The sequence below is a fragment of the Magallana gigas genome, chromosome 8 (assembly GCF_963853765.1).
Source record: "Magallana gigas chromosome 8, xbMagGiga1.1, whole genome shotgun sequence".
Classification (NCBI taxonomy): Eukaryota; Metazoa; Mollusca; class Bivalvia; order Ostreida; family Ostreidae; genus Magallana; species Magallana gigas.
In genome coordinates this window covers 15,803,976-15,819,993 of record NC_088860.1, presented here as the reverse complement: position 1 = coordinate 15,819,993, position 16,018 = coordinate 15,803,976, and the positions used below count along the sequence as shown (strand labels likewise).

At 33.9% G+C, this 16,018-nt stretch overlaps 1 protein-coding gene across 18 annotated transcripts in view; it reads right to left on the bottom strand.

Annotated features, from left to right (window-relative positions):
- LOC105342903 (cGMP-specific 3',5'-cyclic phosphodiesterase) overlaps positions 1 to 15,253 on the bottom strand; it is a 31,435-nt gene extending 16,182 nt beyond the window's left edge. For 5 of the 18 annotated variants that reach the window (XR_010708274.1, XR_010708273.1, XM_066068242.1 and 2 more), the window contains exons 1-4: positions 15,063 to 15,252; positions 3,704 to 4,321; positions 2,062 to 2,220; positions 439 to 528 (exon numbers count right to left, since the gene is read on the bottom strand). Coding sequence is in view for 16 of the 18 variants with exons in the window: in XM_066068242.1 (XP_065924314.1) it covers positions 439 to 528; positions 2,062 to 2,220; positions 3,704 to 4,291 (837 nt within the window). In the remaining 2 variants the exon portion in view is untranslated. Of the gene's footprint in view, positions 1 to 438; positions 529 to 2,061; positions 2,221 to 3,703; positions 4,322 to 4,663; positions 4,823 to 5,462; positions 5,950 to 9,293; positions 9,459 to 9,856; positions 9,979 to 15,062 lie in introns of those variants that run through there. The other 13 variants (XM_011450009.4, XM_066068239.1, XM_066068247.1 and 10 more) reach the window with 10 other exon arrangements.
- Positions 15,254 to 16,018: the final 765 nt, after the last annotated feature.

Sequence of the window (16,018 nt, the reverse complement as noted above, 5' to 3'; positions counted from 1 at the left end):
TCCCAACACATCCAATAAATGTATAGTGTTAGATCATTTCAAGGTTAATTTTGAAAGCAGACAGCAAATTTGGGAAGTGGCATCCTTTTAAATTCATAAGAAATAATCAAAGAAAGTTTTATATATAAAGAGAAGATAATTTAATTAATAATACATGTCTCTCTTTTTTCTCTCTGTTAGGAGGTATGGGGGAGGGGGAGGGGGGAGGGGAATGGCCTGGAGAAAAATGAATTTTGATGTATGAATTACAAAAAATACATGTACCTTGATAAAATGTTAATTATTAAATTGAAAAATTTATGAGTCAATATATATGTAATCAACTGCATCAATTATATACCGACAGTGTGTAAGCAAAACTCTCCAAGTAGCACTTAATTCTTTATGAATTCTGGTCCTCAATATTGTATCTAGGGTTTGAACTTTACAGTAATTTACCTGATTTCTTTTGTACTCCTGTACTGATAACTCAAACAACTGAGCATTTGTAATACCAATTCCACAAAATATGAGGTACTTCCGGAAAACCTACAAAACACAAGGATATGTTTAGTTAAGTTACAAATGTACCAAACATTTCAGGGGATTTTTTAGGTGTGTATTGCAAACCTTGTGAAAATGGAGCAAATGTGTAAATTTTTTAAGTCATTTTTGCAATTTGAAAAAGATTTTTATAGCATGCATGATAATAACCATTAAAATGTCTGCTTTTTTGTTTTTAGTGATATTGAAATGATTGCAGAAAAAGCAAAAGTCAGAATATCTGAAAAACTTTGATAAATATATATTATAAAATTATACCAGTAACTTGATCCAAAGGGACAAATCAAATCGAGCTGCCACGAGTTACAGATCATCAGATCAAAGGAAACACGAAGCAACGAGACATGATCCAGCTCTATTTGATCGAGTTACTGTTAAAATGATATATTCATTATATACCCTTGTCCATTAAAAGGTTTTAATTACAAAACTTTCTTTTTAAAATCAATTGTATGATGTAATACATATGTTTATTAATTAATGTGTACTACAGCTGGTGTACTACTTCATCAGTTTCAGAGAGTGATATATAAAATCGGAAACCTACAGTGTGGAATCCGAAAAATCGGATCACACTTGGTAAAATTGACGGTATGAAGAAAGGAAAACTCATGAGTATATAATAAAAAATATTATCTTCATTCAGATAATTATCAAAACACAGAAATTTTATTTATAAATTTGCAAGTTAAAATCTGTACAAGTCTCACCAATGATGTCTTTGAATATTTTTGAGTTGCACAATATACATGTATATGTATCAAATAAGAGAATCAATTTCAGTCTATCATAATTAATGTTAACGGAGAAATATTTAAGTCCTTTTTATTCCTGAGACTTTATTGAAAAACTACCCTTCCATAGACATCAATTATTTTCAAAATTAGCTTATTAAACTGTTGTTCCCATTCATATATATATATGCCATACCTTTCATAAATTTGATTCAACTTGGGTTTTATCTGTTTTTATGGACATAAAATGATTAACGGTAATTTTAACGCTCTCCAATCCTCAGCTATGTTTGATAAGTCTAAATTATCCAGAATTTTGTTATTCATACCATGAATCTGCCTTTTTCATAGACAATTTTAATTAATCTTCTAGTGTTAATATTTCCATCAGGTATTCAACAAAATGCACCGGTACAACCCTTTTTTTTCTCAACTTGCATATTTATTCCTTTCTATCCATCATGGGCAAATTTGCAATAAGTAAGTAAAATGCATTGGATTAACCATTAATAAATTTCTTTCTTTTTTCATTTGATCTTATATAAACTTTGAAAGACAAATAACATTTTTATGATGACAAAAACACTTTGAGGCTGAGGATTGGAGAACCTTAATACAGCTAAGTTATACCCAATCTACACAATGACATCATAAACAACTATTCACTAGCTAGCATGATTCCATTACACAGGCAACTTTTTCTGCAATGAAATTACCCACAGTATAAATTTAATTGGGGTTAACTTCATCGCTGAAACCCCTGTGGATTTCAGACAATCCTTACATCTTCATCCTGCTTCGTAAACTCGTGATTCCCCGTCACTTTGTTGATAATCTGAGCCACGCCTATCACCTCCCCCTCGTAGTTAAGGATAGGCATACATAAAATACTGTGAGTTCGGTAACCTGTCTTTAGATCAACGTCCTTGTTAAACCTGGGATCCTGAAAATTTTAAAGAGATAAATGAATATGCCACTGAAAATTGAACTAAAAAGAGATAAATTTCTAAATCTTGTCTCAGGGTTCTCCTAAATATTGCATAACAGTAAAGTTCTGCCAATTTAATTCAGATGCTTACCTTTCCTAAAGACTTACTTTATATATGATCATTTAACGATGTTCAATAAAGGTTACAAAATTATTAAAACATCTTCCAAATTTGAAGGCTCATCAAAAACTAATTTACCGGTATATCAAAATATAAGGTAGGTAAAGTAAACCAAATGCGCGCAAAGTTCTGAAATACAACATACAAAATAAAACATGTATTTATACATTACAATAATGCATAACAAGGCAAGAATTCAGAAACAAGAACAGTTAAATTAATGGTTTGAATCTATTTGAACAGTACATGTACGGTAACTGGCATATGTGAATGAAGTACCTAATTTAAAATACAATTAATATAGCAGTATTGTTAAATATTTGTAGACTATACTTCAATAATGTATGCCATAGAATTTAATCACTTTGTGTTTTACAAATGTGGATTTTCTCTAAAATGTGTCTCATTAATAATTACTTATATTGAGTATTGGTCAATATTAAGTCCTTTTTAAAACCTTAATTGAATTGAATATACAATACAGCCTTAAAGAATTCATGGTTGGGCGAGGGTCAGTCTTTTAAGCTTGCCATTAGGCTATTCTATTGAATAATGATAACACTTTTGAAAATTCTTTAAATGGTTCTAAGTTCCACAATTTCATGGCTGATAATTTATCCCAGAAACTCTTAAGTTACTTGATTCTGAGCTATATTTGGACTGTCCACTGACAAGATTAAGTTATTTATGATTCCTTGGCAGCAGAGCTTATGAGATATACATGTATATAGGATTCTTCCACACTTTGTTACTGAATACATGCATGTATCAGATTGACCTTTGGTGAAAGAATGGCACTCTGGGCCCCATTGTACATGTAATAAGAAAATTCTGCTGACCAGACCAATTTAATCTGCTATAGCTTTGGTCTGGAATCTTGACACTCAATCTTTTTACCTCAAAGCAATATTGCTATATTATCCAATACCCCATAGAATATCATGATTATTATGGCATGACATTTTGACTGATCAGATTCTTGAAATTGTTACAAGGACATATCATTGCATGGCACATCTTATTGCATGTCTTAAAAGAAATTCAATTCATTGTAAGATATAAAGCAATTTTATATTGCAGCTTAAAAAAATTTGTCTGGTTATATCAAACAGCACATATGGAATAAGTCATCAATATCAGTTTTATTGGAAATCCTTCATACTGATGATCGTTCATATACATGTACAATGTACAAGAAATTCAACAAATTGGACCTAATTAAAACAAAATTGAAATGTTTTGTAGATGTTTCATAAAGTTGTATTATAAATATACATGTACCCAGAAACTGTTTATGGTATTATAAATGAATTTTACCTCATATGCATCCTTGATGTTTACTGTGTCTTTGCTTTCCGCCACAAATCCCGCAATTCCTTTCCCAAATGGAACTTTAATTTCCGTTTCTTCTGTATGTAAACTTTCGCTTATGGTTGAAACTTCTGTCACATCAAACAACTTGGACACAAGATATCGGTTGCCTTTAGATCCTCGCACCAAAAATAAACTACCTCGATCACTTCTCGTCAAAATACTCACATTCTTTAGAATTTTATGACACAATACATTGACATCTAACTCAGTTGCTATGTCCCTGATAAGTTCCATAAAAACTTCATCTTCTGACATGCTAAGCAATTGATTCCTATCCTTGGATGTCTTTTTAATTCTTTCCAAGTTCCCTTCCACATATTTCTTGAATATGGATGTTGTGATAGAATTTCCTCTTCCACTTGTGAAGTTAGGGAGTCTTTTAATTTTGATTTCCGGAGATGAAGGTTCAGAATGGCTCCCATCTTTGTGTGTGATGTCTGGAGCACCATGCTTACTTAAATAAGACTTTAAGAATTCAGGGTTCTTGATCAGGTAATTTTCAACATTCGTTGGATTCAAATTTTCTGTCATGTTGACATCAGGGTCTCTTATTCGTCATGTCTGGAAAAAATCACAAGTTCGAGGATTATAAATTTGTTGCTGGTAAAAAAACCCATACGCAATAAACATAAGCTTCTATTAATATTCATTTTGTACTTCCTGGGATGATTATCTGTAGAGTTAAATATAGGCATTCAAACAGATAACGTTAAAATAGACATAAATAGTAGACTGAGACTGTGGAAACTTGCGATTTTCTATAAAATTAACAATGAATTTTCCGACAAAAACTACATGTACATCTGCATTTTACGCATATTAAATAATTCAAGGTCGTTGAGATATATCCTGATCAAAGCAACACTCGATTTGATGAAAAATACGAAGACATGAACCGTGTACCTATTTGTTTTGACGTCACCGCCAACGGCCTTCTGTGACGTCACTTTACGTTGCGTTAGCGCTAACTACATTTCCCGTATTTGTAGAACGATCCCGATGGGAAATGTATGAAAGCGCACACTGGTCACCCAGTTGTAGTTGCTTCAATTTATTTCAATTTTTGGAATACAATATAGGCGCCTGTGTGAGTTAATATTTACACTTCATCGTTCAGATAGTATCTCAGGAAATTACAACGATTCCAATTTTTCACAGGCTTCTGCACTTTCTCAACCTTACTGCAGTACAGTTTAAAGGTATTATACTTAAAAGATTTACCTATGAGTATAAAAGCGACTATACCTACGAATTCTGTGTAATCTTCTTATGTTTCTTAAAGATTCAGTTTACATGCATGAGGATTTTCTGCATTAAATGATTAAAAAAAAATTAGTTGATTGTATAGTGTTTAAATCATGTGAAATATACCTTTCTTCGGTTGTGTCAGTTACTACGATGTCATGTACATAAAATTGCAGAGTCATAATTCACTCAACATTAGATAATTTTAAATCCGAAACATAAGTAAATTATTGTTACTTATGCTTTGTATAAATAAATTATAATACTTAATTGTACTTTAACACGGAGTTTTAAATGACCCAGGGCTGCGTAAACAGGTAAAACATACAAAGACTTAAAAGTAAACCTTCAAAACTAAGGTGTTCCGTTACTATAAACTTTCAGGTACTCATAGTCATAGCTAAAAAAAGTCCAGTCAATTCATTCCATTAAGATGACTTGTAGCACTTGAACTTACCGTGTACGTCAATTAAGTAAGAATGGTAATTCCGTGTAATTAGCGCTCCCCGGTAATGAGAAACCCTATCATGGGCACATCGTAATTATCAGTGACGTGCTTGCTACCTTCGGTCGCCGTCGCTTGTCTCTTATACACAGCCCATTCGTCATTAATGCCCACATCTTGAGTTACATGTCCCACCGGGAAAACACAATACAACATATCGCAAATCTCCAATTGAAAAAGGTAAACACTCGCCTAATATCGCATTATATATATTAATAATAGCACCGGGAAACTCAAATAAAATGAACCTAGGTAAACATTAATACCGCCCTTCTAATGCATTTGGATATTGTCCTGAAATCCAGTGATTGTCGGTGGAACCTTGCCTGAGAGTTCACACATACCCTTGTTTTAAAGGCCGATCTAGAGTGCAGCTCATGTTAATATTTAAAGCGCGTGTCGTTCAAAGAAATGCACAAAATGCTTCAACGTATTGATTCACAAAACACTAAATGAATGAATATTCATTAGGCGATCCAGCTGTCCTTATTAATAACTTTAAATGTGTCGGCGGATCCTGAACTTTAAACAGATTAAAACGTTTGCATACAAAGAAAGTAGGCATTTTATCGTGCATTGTTTAATTACGGACACTGTTATATAGACAGAGCGACAAACTAAGCCCTGTTAACTTTATTTGTCACCTCATAACTATCACTTTACTTTAACCCAGTGGTCCGATTTGTATGTTTACACTGAACTTGCGAGGATTTTTTCTCTCAAGTACATTAAAAATACAACCCTTTAACTGTTGACATTGGTACACTTAATTTTGCAGATATTTAATGAAATCTGTAGAGTTCTCTAGAGTACCTTTACACGGACACCTAATTCTAAAATTTTTAAAAATAATATTGTTATTTAATTAAAACTAAATTCAGACATGGGTTAAGGTGGATGGAGGTTAATAAATCATTCTTAAGGTCTAGATCATATAAAATCATGTAATAAGCAGACACTGATAAGAGATTTAAAAACCATTTATCTAAACTTGGATTTCAAAGTCCACACAAAATTCATTTAATATATTTTTTTTGGTCAGAAAATGAAGGTTTGCCTCGATGTTTTGTTAAATACTGATGAGGATATAAATACAAAAAAAAAATTCATCTTTTCTAGATTTTCACTGTTTGACGGTTAACTTAATTCTACTTTTACAAATCTTCATCGCGAGATTGCAAGCTTTAATCTTTCCTGACTTAAAACAATACAAAATTAAAGAGACAGGTAAAATGTAAGTGCATTCATGAGATGGACATGCGATTTCATGTCAAATTTATGGATAGTATAAAAAAAACCGAGCCTCCCACTATAATGCTGGTTTTAATGAGTACATAAAGCCGGTGGCTGTGAAACTGTTCCCAGTATGCAGTGTGTTAAAATAATCTAGATTCGTTTCTTCCTAATACTTGGAATTTAAGTCGTGGGTGAAAACAACATGTTTATGGACCTGAAATAAGTATGGACGTACAATTAGGATCCGCCTACCTACGTAACTGAAATCATAAGCCAAAGTATAGTATCCAAGAGGTAGAGAGGTTGAAGGCTGAATAAATAAATATTAGCACCAGTTCTAAACTAAATGAGGAAGATTTCAGTTACTTCAGGTAATGAAGACACAAATTAACTCTTTGTAATGTATGTTAATGAGAATAACAATGAATTGCATAATGCATGATGTCAAAATATCTCTACTGCAAGTTGTCAAGGTGTCAATGTATCTCTACTGCATGTTGTCAAGGTGTCAAGAGGTATCTCCACTGCATGTTGTCAAGGTGTCAAGGTATTTTTACTACATGTTGTCAAGGTGTCAAGATATCTCTATTGCATGTTGTCAAAGTGTCATTTTATATCTACTGCATGCTGTCAAGGTGTCTCTAATGCAGGTTGTCAGGGTGTCTCTAATGCAGGTTGTCAAGAGATATATCTACTGCATGTTGTCAAGGCATCTGTACTGCATGTTGTCAGGGTGTTACGGTATCTTTACTGCATGTTGTCAAGGTATCTCTACTGCATGTTGTCAAGGTGGTAAGGTATCTCTACTGCATGTTGTTAAGGTATCTCTACTGCATGTTGTCAAGGTGTTAAGGTATTTCTACTGCATGTTGTCAAGGTGTTAAGGTATTTCTACTGCATGTTGTCAAGGTGTCAAGGTATCTCTACTACATGTTGTCAAGGTGTCAAGATATATTTACTGCATGTTGTAAAAGTGTCATTTTATTTCTACTGCATGCTGTCAAGGTGTTATTGTATCTATTCTGCAGGTTGTCAAGAAGTATTTCTTCAGCATGTTGTCAAGGTGTTTCTACTTCATGTTGTCAAGGTGTTAAAGTATATTTACTGCATGTTGTCAAGGTGTCAAGGATACTCCATGTTGTCAAGGTGTCAAGAGGTATCTCTACTGCATGTTGTCAAGGTGTCAAGTTATCTCTAGTGTATGTTGTCAAGGTACATGTATCTCTACTCCATGTTGTCAAGGTGTCAAGTTATCTCTACTGCATGTTGTCAAGGTGTCAAGGTATCTCTACTGCAGGTTGTCAAGGTATCTCTATTGCATGTTGTCAAGGTGTCAGGAGGTATTTAGACAGCATGTTGTCAAGGTGTTAAGGTATCTCTACTGCATGTTGTCAAGGTATCTCTACTGCATGTTGTCAAGGTGTCAAGAGGTATTTAAAATGCATGTTGTCAAGGTGTTAAGGTATCTCTACTTCATGTTGTCAAGTTATCTCTACTGCATGCTGATAAGGTGTCAAGGTATCTCTTCTGTATGTTGTGAATAGGTATCTCTACTGCATGTTGTCAAGGTGTCAAGGTATCTCTACTGCATGCTGTCAGGGTGTCAAGGCATCTCTTCTGTATGTTGTCAAGAGCTATTTCTACTGCATGTTGTCAAGGTGTCTCTACTGCATGTTGTCAAGGTGTTAAAGTATATTTACTACATGTTGTCATGGATACTCCATGTTGTCAAGGTGTCAAGAGGTATCTCTACTGCATGTTGTCAAGGTGTCAAGTTATCTCTAGTGCATGTTGTCAAGGTGTCAAGGTACATATATCTCTCTACATGTTGTCAAGGTGTCAAGTTATCTCTACTGCATGGTGTCAAGGTGTCAAGGTATCTCTACTGCAGGTTGTAAAGGTATCTCTACTGCATGTTGTCAAGGTGTCAAGAGGTATTTATACTGCATGTTGTTAAGATGTTAAGGTATCTCTACTGCATGTTGTCAAGGTATCTATTCTACACGTTGTCAAGTTATCTCTACTGCATGCTGTCAAGGTGTCAAGGTATCTCTTCTGTATGTTGTCAAGAGGTATCTCTACTGCATGTTGTCAAGGTGTCAAGTTTTCTCTATTGCATGTTGTCAAGATGTCAAGGGTATCTCTACTGAATGTTGTCAAGATGTCAAGAGGTATCTCTACTGCATGTCATCAAGGTGTCAAGAGGTATCACTACTGCATGTTGTAAAGGTATCTCTACTGCATGTTGTCAAGGTGTCAAGTTATCTCTACTGCATGTTGTCAAGGTGTTAAGGTATTACTTCTGTACGATGTCAAGGTGTCAAGGTATATCTTCTGCGTGTTGGTATGGTGCCAAGGTATCCTAATGCATGGGGTCATTTTATCATGGCATCTATTGAGCACGTTGTCAAGGTATCCCTAATTTGTCACCGTATCAATCGTTCGCCAACTGTTTGTTTCCAATGTGTCAAGGAATTTCCTAATGAAGGTTGCCTGGTCATCAAAGTATCCACATTGCAAGTTGTCAAGGTGTCAAATTACACTTACTGCATGTTGTCGAGGATCCCTACTACATGTTGTCAAGATGTCAAAGCGTCCTCCTTTGCATGTTGTTAAGGTGACAAGAACTCAAGATATCAATACTGCATGTTGCCAAAATGTCAAGGATCCCTACTACATGTTTTGAAGGTGTCGAGGCTCTAGGATCGCCTTCTGCATGTTTTCAAAGATAAGTTGATGTTATTGTGAATGCCATTTTAAAATATTTTGTAATAAGAAATGTTTCAAGACACGTGCATTGAAGAAAATATCAACTTCTAATTACCTATTACATGTACTAGTATACAGTTTTGAAATGTGATTTATGAATTTCATACTATCTTGATAGTTGGTATTCTTTTGTCGTAAATCTGAATCAGCCAACAGTAGGCCTACTATCCACCTCTTCTATAAGAGATATTCCTGAACTACCAAGAAGTGAACTACAAAGGATTTACACACTGCTTGTCTATATATATGTAAACAGTGTCACGCTAGCAATATTTCCTCCGTCACAACCATAAATATGGAAGCTGACCGGTGTCAAATTTATGCATATAATTATATATTACCCCTTTACGTTCCAATCTGGACCAAACTCCATCAACGTAGAACAAATAATATCATCCTCAACATATAATGATTAAGATTATAAAACGTTGGATGTTAAAGCACGTATCTTTGTTTTGCTGTTCATGTCTTTATTTTACTTCCTTATTTGAATAATGTATATTTGTTCATAGATAATATAAGTGTTAACAGCCTTAACTTCCTTATTCGGGCATTAAATGAGTACAAAACCTAACGAAGCATTATTTTAACAAGGTTCAAAAACACCATTTTGATAGATTGTTACTTCATAAATAGTTACTAGTATATAGAATTATATTTTCAATTCATCTTTTTTCCCCAATCCTGCAGGTTGCACTACAGTATTAAATTTTACTATATATTCTTACCAAAATTGCACAACTTTAGATACAGATTAAAAATTCAAAACGAACTTCTGGAAAAAATCCTCTTGACATCTTTTTAAACAACGCTTCATTTACAATTTTCTATCAAAATACACACGTGCATCCAGCAAGGCGTGAGACTTTGTTTACCTCGAAGTTACACATGTGCTTGAAAATCAAGCCCGGGCCTTTTCACCCCCCTCCGGAAACAACACGCATCAAAAACTCAAATGACCTCGCATTATTACAAAAATGGGATAGTTAGACCTCTTACACATTGTTTTTCATCTCATAAAAAAAATCAGCTCCTGTCGCGTGCGGAAACGCCCCAAATTCAAAGGAAAATTCGGGAATTATTTTGGCTCAGCCATGTTTTCTAAATGTATAGTATACATGTATACATTTGTACATAGTCATTGTATTCTATTACATGTATATTAACATCTTATTTTGATAACGACTCTAAGATACCACATTAATACAAAGTAATCATTAGGGATGAGGCTGGGAATTTTAACCGGTAATTAATCATATCATATCATATCATGTCGTATCGGATCGTATCGTATCGTATCGTATCGTATCGTATCGTATTGTATCACATCACATCACATCACATCACATCATATCATATCATATCATATCGTATCATATTATATCATATAACTTCCTATCCAATCCTATCCTATCCTATCTTATCCTAACCTAACCTATCCTATCATACCGTCAATGTAAATTGAGCAAAGAGAGTAAAAAGAGTACACTACACGGCGATATAAATCTCGGACTACATCGGCAAGATTGACGACGTGTTATCGTGTAATGGCTGTCCGTTTTTTCCTAATGGCATAAGGAACCGGCATTCTGAGTTTCTGACGTAAATCCGGTTGCCAATGTTTAGCTGTTAAAAACAGATGTGTTTATGCAGAGAGTCGAAAAGTCTTAAAATTGCTAATAAAATTGGTGAAAACGGAAGCGAACCATCTTCCGCAGAGACTTCAGAGATGGCTTCTCATTATCGTACTTAAAACCCTTTGCATTCAACGTATGTTCTTTAAATTCGATTACTGTGCAAACCTTACAAATTATAAACATTCTGCAAATGTTTAGCAATAAAATTCTTGGAAAATCATTGACGAAATCGTTGCACAGAGAGAGAGAGAGAGAGAGAGAGAGAGAGAGAGAGAGAGAGAGAGAGAGAGAGAGAGAGAGAGAGAGAGAGCGCATATTATTTTGCAATCATTAACCGATTTTCGTTATCCTTGGCACGAACTTATGATACCAATAGCACCGAGCACTATTAATTAAGATCTTTTAAAGCCATAATCAAAGATGGATGTCTTTTTCACCATTATCATTTTACAGCTTTGGTTACTATTTTCAGATTTTTGAAGCACTAATGAGCTGCTTCTTTATGTTAATATGTTAATACACTTGCCCAGTTATTGAACGACATTATGAATGGACTAGTTCCACGAAGACAACTGCCATTTGAGCAATAAGCCCGGCTGAAAAAAGGTCAGCTGAGGTCAGACAATTCATGTGCATTTGTTCATTGTCTCCTCCACATTTAATTGCATATTTGAAATAGATGTACATGTACCTTAGAATTTCTACAGAGAGGGGAGAAATAAAGGGGAAAAAAATTCAAGGTTTTTTTTGGCGATGACCAATAGAACAAAGCAACGAACAATGACGTCAAACATGCGAGGTTGACGGATATTATGATGGACTGAAACGTAATACATTTTGGATTCATCTACTATTAAAACAAGCTACACTCGGGGAAACCCTAGAAGTACATTGATTATTTCTTGCGAAGTAATTGAAAACCGAAAAGCTTTTCCATCTAAACGAATGTATATCAATGCTGAGCCGGAGAGCATAAGCATGCAGCTATCGGCAATGCCATAATGATCATTTCTTTCTTTCATTCGATATTTTATGGACTGAAGTGTAATGTCTTTTAGCTCTAATTATTTTTGCCTCAGAAGACTTCTGTGTGATTAAATTCCACACAGAAGGTGACAGCTATCACACTTCAGCGATGCTTTTATGTTTAATTCTCTAGGGATCTTTCGAGATCTCATCGAGACTCCATGGAAAAAGCAATACCTTGCCAATACGATATTTACGTAAAAAGTGAATTTAAAAAAATATTTATTGGTACAAAAATAGAGGCATTCTAGATTAAAAATTCTAAATGATCCAAACTCGAAATCATAATTCAAAAAGAACTGATATGATGTTTTATACTTTGACAAGTGTAATATATTAATAACTATTCCTAATGTGTGAGGCATTCTTAATTTTTTTCTTAAAATATAGGTATTATTGCCCATAAAAATTGCGATAAAACCATACCCCTATACTAGTGAATGAAAAAAGGAATATAAATTGAAAGGAGACTTCAACCAATTTCTGAAGGTCTTTTCAAAATGATACAGGATATCGAATTAAGATTGTTTGTATTCATAAATTACTCAGTTCAATTTCTTTCCCACCCTTTATACTAGTATTCACATTTTTTGCCTTTGCTTATGAAATAGTCTAATTATATATTAGATCATTAGATTTATCTTTTCGTGATGCTGTTTTATTTTACGAAACACAACGGATAGTTCAATTGGTTTGATTATATTTGCTACTTCTCCACTTGCAATGCTACTTTGAATAATTAATAGGTAAGGGTCATTTGATTGTAATTTGTAGTGATTAGCTATAAAAGGTCAATCAAGCTTTGGTACTCATTCATCAATCTAATGCCATTTGTAACGTTTGCGGGAGAATTCCTAGAAGAGTGTCTTCCCATTTTAGAAACAGGTCAACATACAAGAATATTTGAATAAAAAGTGCGTGAAGTTATTCCAAATCAACTGAAATAATTTCAGTTTTAAAAATTTATTAATTTTTTATCTTAGGAATAAAAGATGAGGACGAGAATTTCAAAATGAGGAACTCAAAGACAATAACTTTTAGATATATATGTCGATTAAATCTGATTAGTCGTTTGATAAAATTTTAGGGTTCAACGGAAAGTCAGAGAAACACAATTCAATTACATTTACTATATGCCGTTTTCAAAGTTGAATTGGTTCCATTTCATTTTCTTTCAATTAAACTTGGGATAGATAATTCACAGGTTTTGATTTGTCAAAAAGCCATAACCTTTTGATTTAACCCAATTTTCAATTTTGAACAAAACGGAGGGATAAGATGGGGAAAAAAAATGAAAAATGTTAATATCCCTGAACAGCTTTGTCATAAATAATTAACTTCATTTTTATTGAAAATTAATTAATCTAAACATTAACACAAAATAAAGCACCAATTCCCCCCAATCAAAAATGCAAATTAAATGCTATTTAAATGCTTTCCGTTTCTTTGTTACATAATGTAATAGCTTTTCCATCATTTCCACAATTTCAATCTCGTTGATTTATTTTCCTCATTTTAAGCAGTCTCTTGGTATTTGTTGAAATGCTGGCAATGAGTTCCAAGGGAATCGACACCAATCGTTTGTTGACACCGAACCGAATCATTAAATTGATTTAGAAATGGATATGATAACCCTCGCAAATTCTAGCAAGTTCTATCTGAGTGATGAAATTCAACCAAAATATCTTCATGTCGTAAATTTTTATCGTAGCATATAAAATGCGTGACTGTTGAAGAAAAATTAGTCTAGGAAGGTGTTGTTTATTGATGGTAGAAAAAGATAAAAGGACTAGCTATAATGATGGGTTAATAATTAATTGAGTCAGCAGTGAATAAAATATGTTTAAAGTTTATATTATTAAAGATATTTTGTAATAGCGCTAAATATTATTAAATGACATGGTTAATTTTTAAAATGGTCTTTAAAATACATTATCTTCTTATTTGAATCCGAGGCTTGGCTAGTCAGACATATACTCTGAATTCATTTGCCATAACTGAAAGTAAAGGACCCTTGAAGAGATAGAATTTTGGACGAACTATTGAATTACGATTTTATATAACGAAGTACTGTACCAATGTCATTAGTAGAAAGGGTGATACAGGCGCATTGAAGACATAACGAAGTAATGATCAAGTAATCGCCATATTTCGCAGACGACACAAAAGAATATCAAATATGTCGACACCTTCTATTTTTCTATAAAGCAAATTGCTGGCCACCTCTTCACACTTGCGTAACGACTGTATAGTGACCAAGTGTTACTACGCGAGAATTAAAATACCGGTATATCGCTAATTATTTGCTTTTCTTGTGTTTGCGAGCTTTTTAGTATTGAAAATATTGCTTTCAACATTTTCTTTTACACTAAAGATAACAGTTTTTGACTTAGGACCAATAATTTTCTACGACCGTTACATAACAACAAATCCAATTATTAAGTGTAATCATAAATCATTAGACATAGAAGAGTAATAAAATCTATATGCATCAACAAGATTCCATTCATTACGCTATGTTTATGTATTTACAATAAAAATATTTCAAGAATGCAAGACTGATTAAAAAAAAGTCCCCTTGAATATTATTTACAATAATTGCGGCCGTGATATAAAGCTATCTGAACACCATAAAACCTTCCCGGCATAGACCCATAAAAATATTATAACTCCCTGCAGCCTTTTGCATCCTTGCCACATCCCTACGCCAGCTGATCACTGGATTCTAAACGATCCTTGACAGCCAAATTGACCATAGACAAACGCGAAAACCTTTGAAGGAGATGACCTGTCAATATTAACTCCGGTTTGTTAATTAGACACGACTAACGAGTCCTGTCCTTCGTTCACACACCTCCTGACAAATCCTAGCTATAAGTCTTACCTGGAACCTCGCCTGCAGTTATCCATTTTCCCTGTACTTTCTGTTGATGTCTACAAACAAGTGAGCGTGTTGCGTATGTGACAGAGCTGGGAAACTAATATGTTCGTCTGTTACTTTGAATCGATCAGGATTCCGTGTGTATGACTGGCTTGCAGTGAAGTCTTCATTTAATGTCAAACAATCAATGGATTCATCTATTATCGATCCGAAGGACAGCTCCAACAACTGGGCGGATCAATCAGCCAATCACATAAAACCGTCCTATCGTGACGTCATTTCAGCGAAAGTTCTGTTTACATTTATGTCAAGGATGTGTTTATGTGTGAACAAGTTTCATGGATTTTTTTCTTGTGAAATCTCGTTAAACAGTTATCTGTATTTTCAGTGAGTTTTCGTGTAAATTCATAGTGAAACACGGTTTATTTGAATGTGCATCAAATTACAAGGTTTATATTATGTATAGTAAAGGGTTGAGGAATATCCGTGAAAAAAAAGGATTTGTCTCAGCTAAACAATTTTAATTTACAAAAACTTAAAATCTATTAATGTTTATGAATGAAATTGCTTCAATTCTAATTAGCTTTTTGCCCTAATGCAAGCCTTAGATGATTTTTAAAACGTTTCTCTGCTCTCAGTCTTCTTGTATTGACACATGATAAATCATGCCATTAATGAGGACGTGTATACATAAACAGTGAAACAGTTACAGTGTAAAAAATGTTCCTCAGAGATGGAAGAATGTGTTTAAAAAAGAAGAAAGAAGAGGATGGAGTTATTGGAAAACTCCAAGAACACATGACCGTGTGGTAGAAATGATAAATGGAGTAGAAGCCGTTATACTTTGTACCACGACTTTATCTGATCCCTCGTGGAAAGAGAATGATCTGCAATTAGTTGGGTCCGGAAAACCGTTTCCGAAGGTTTCTTTATATCAATTGCAGCAACGACGATGGGTC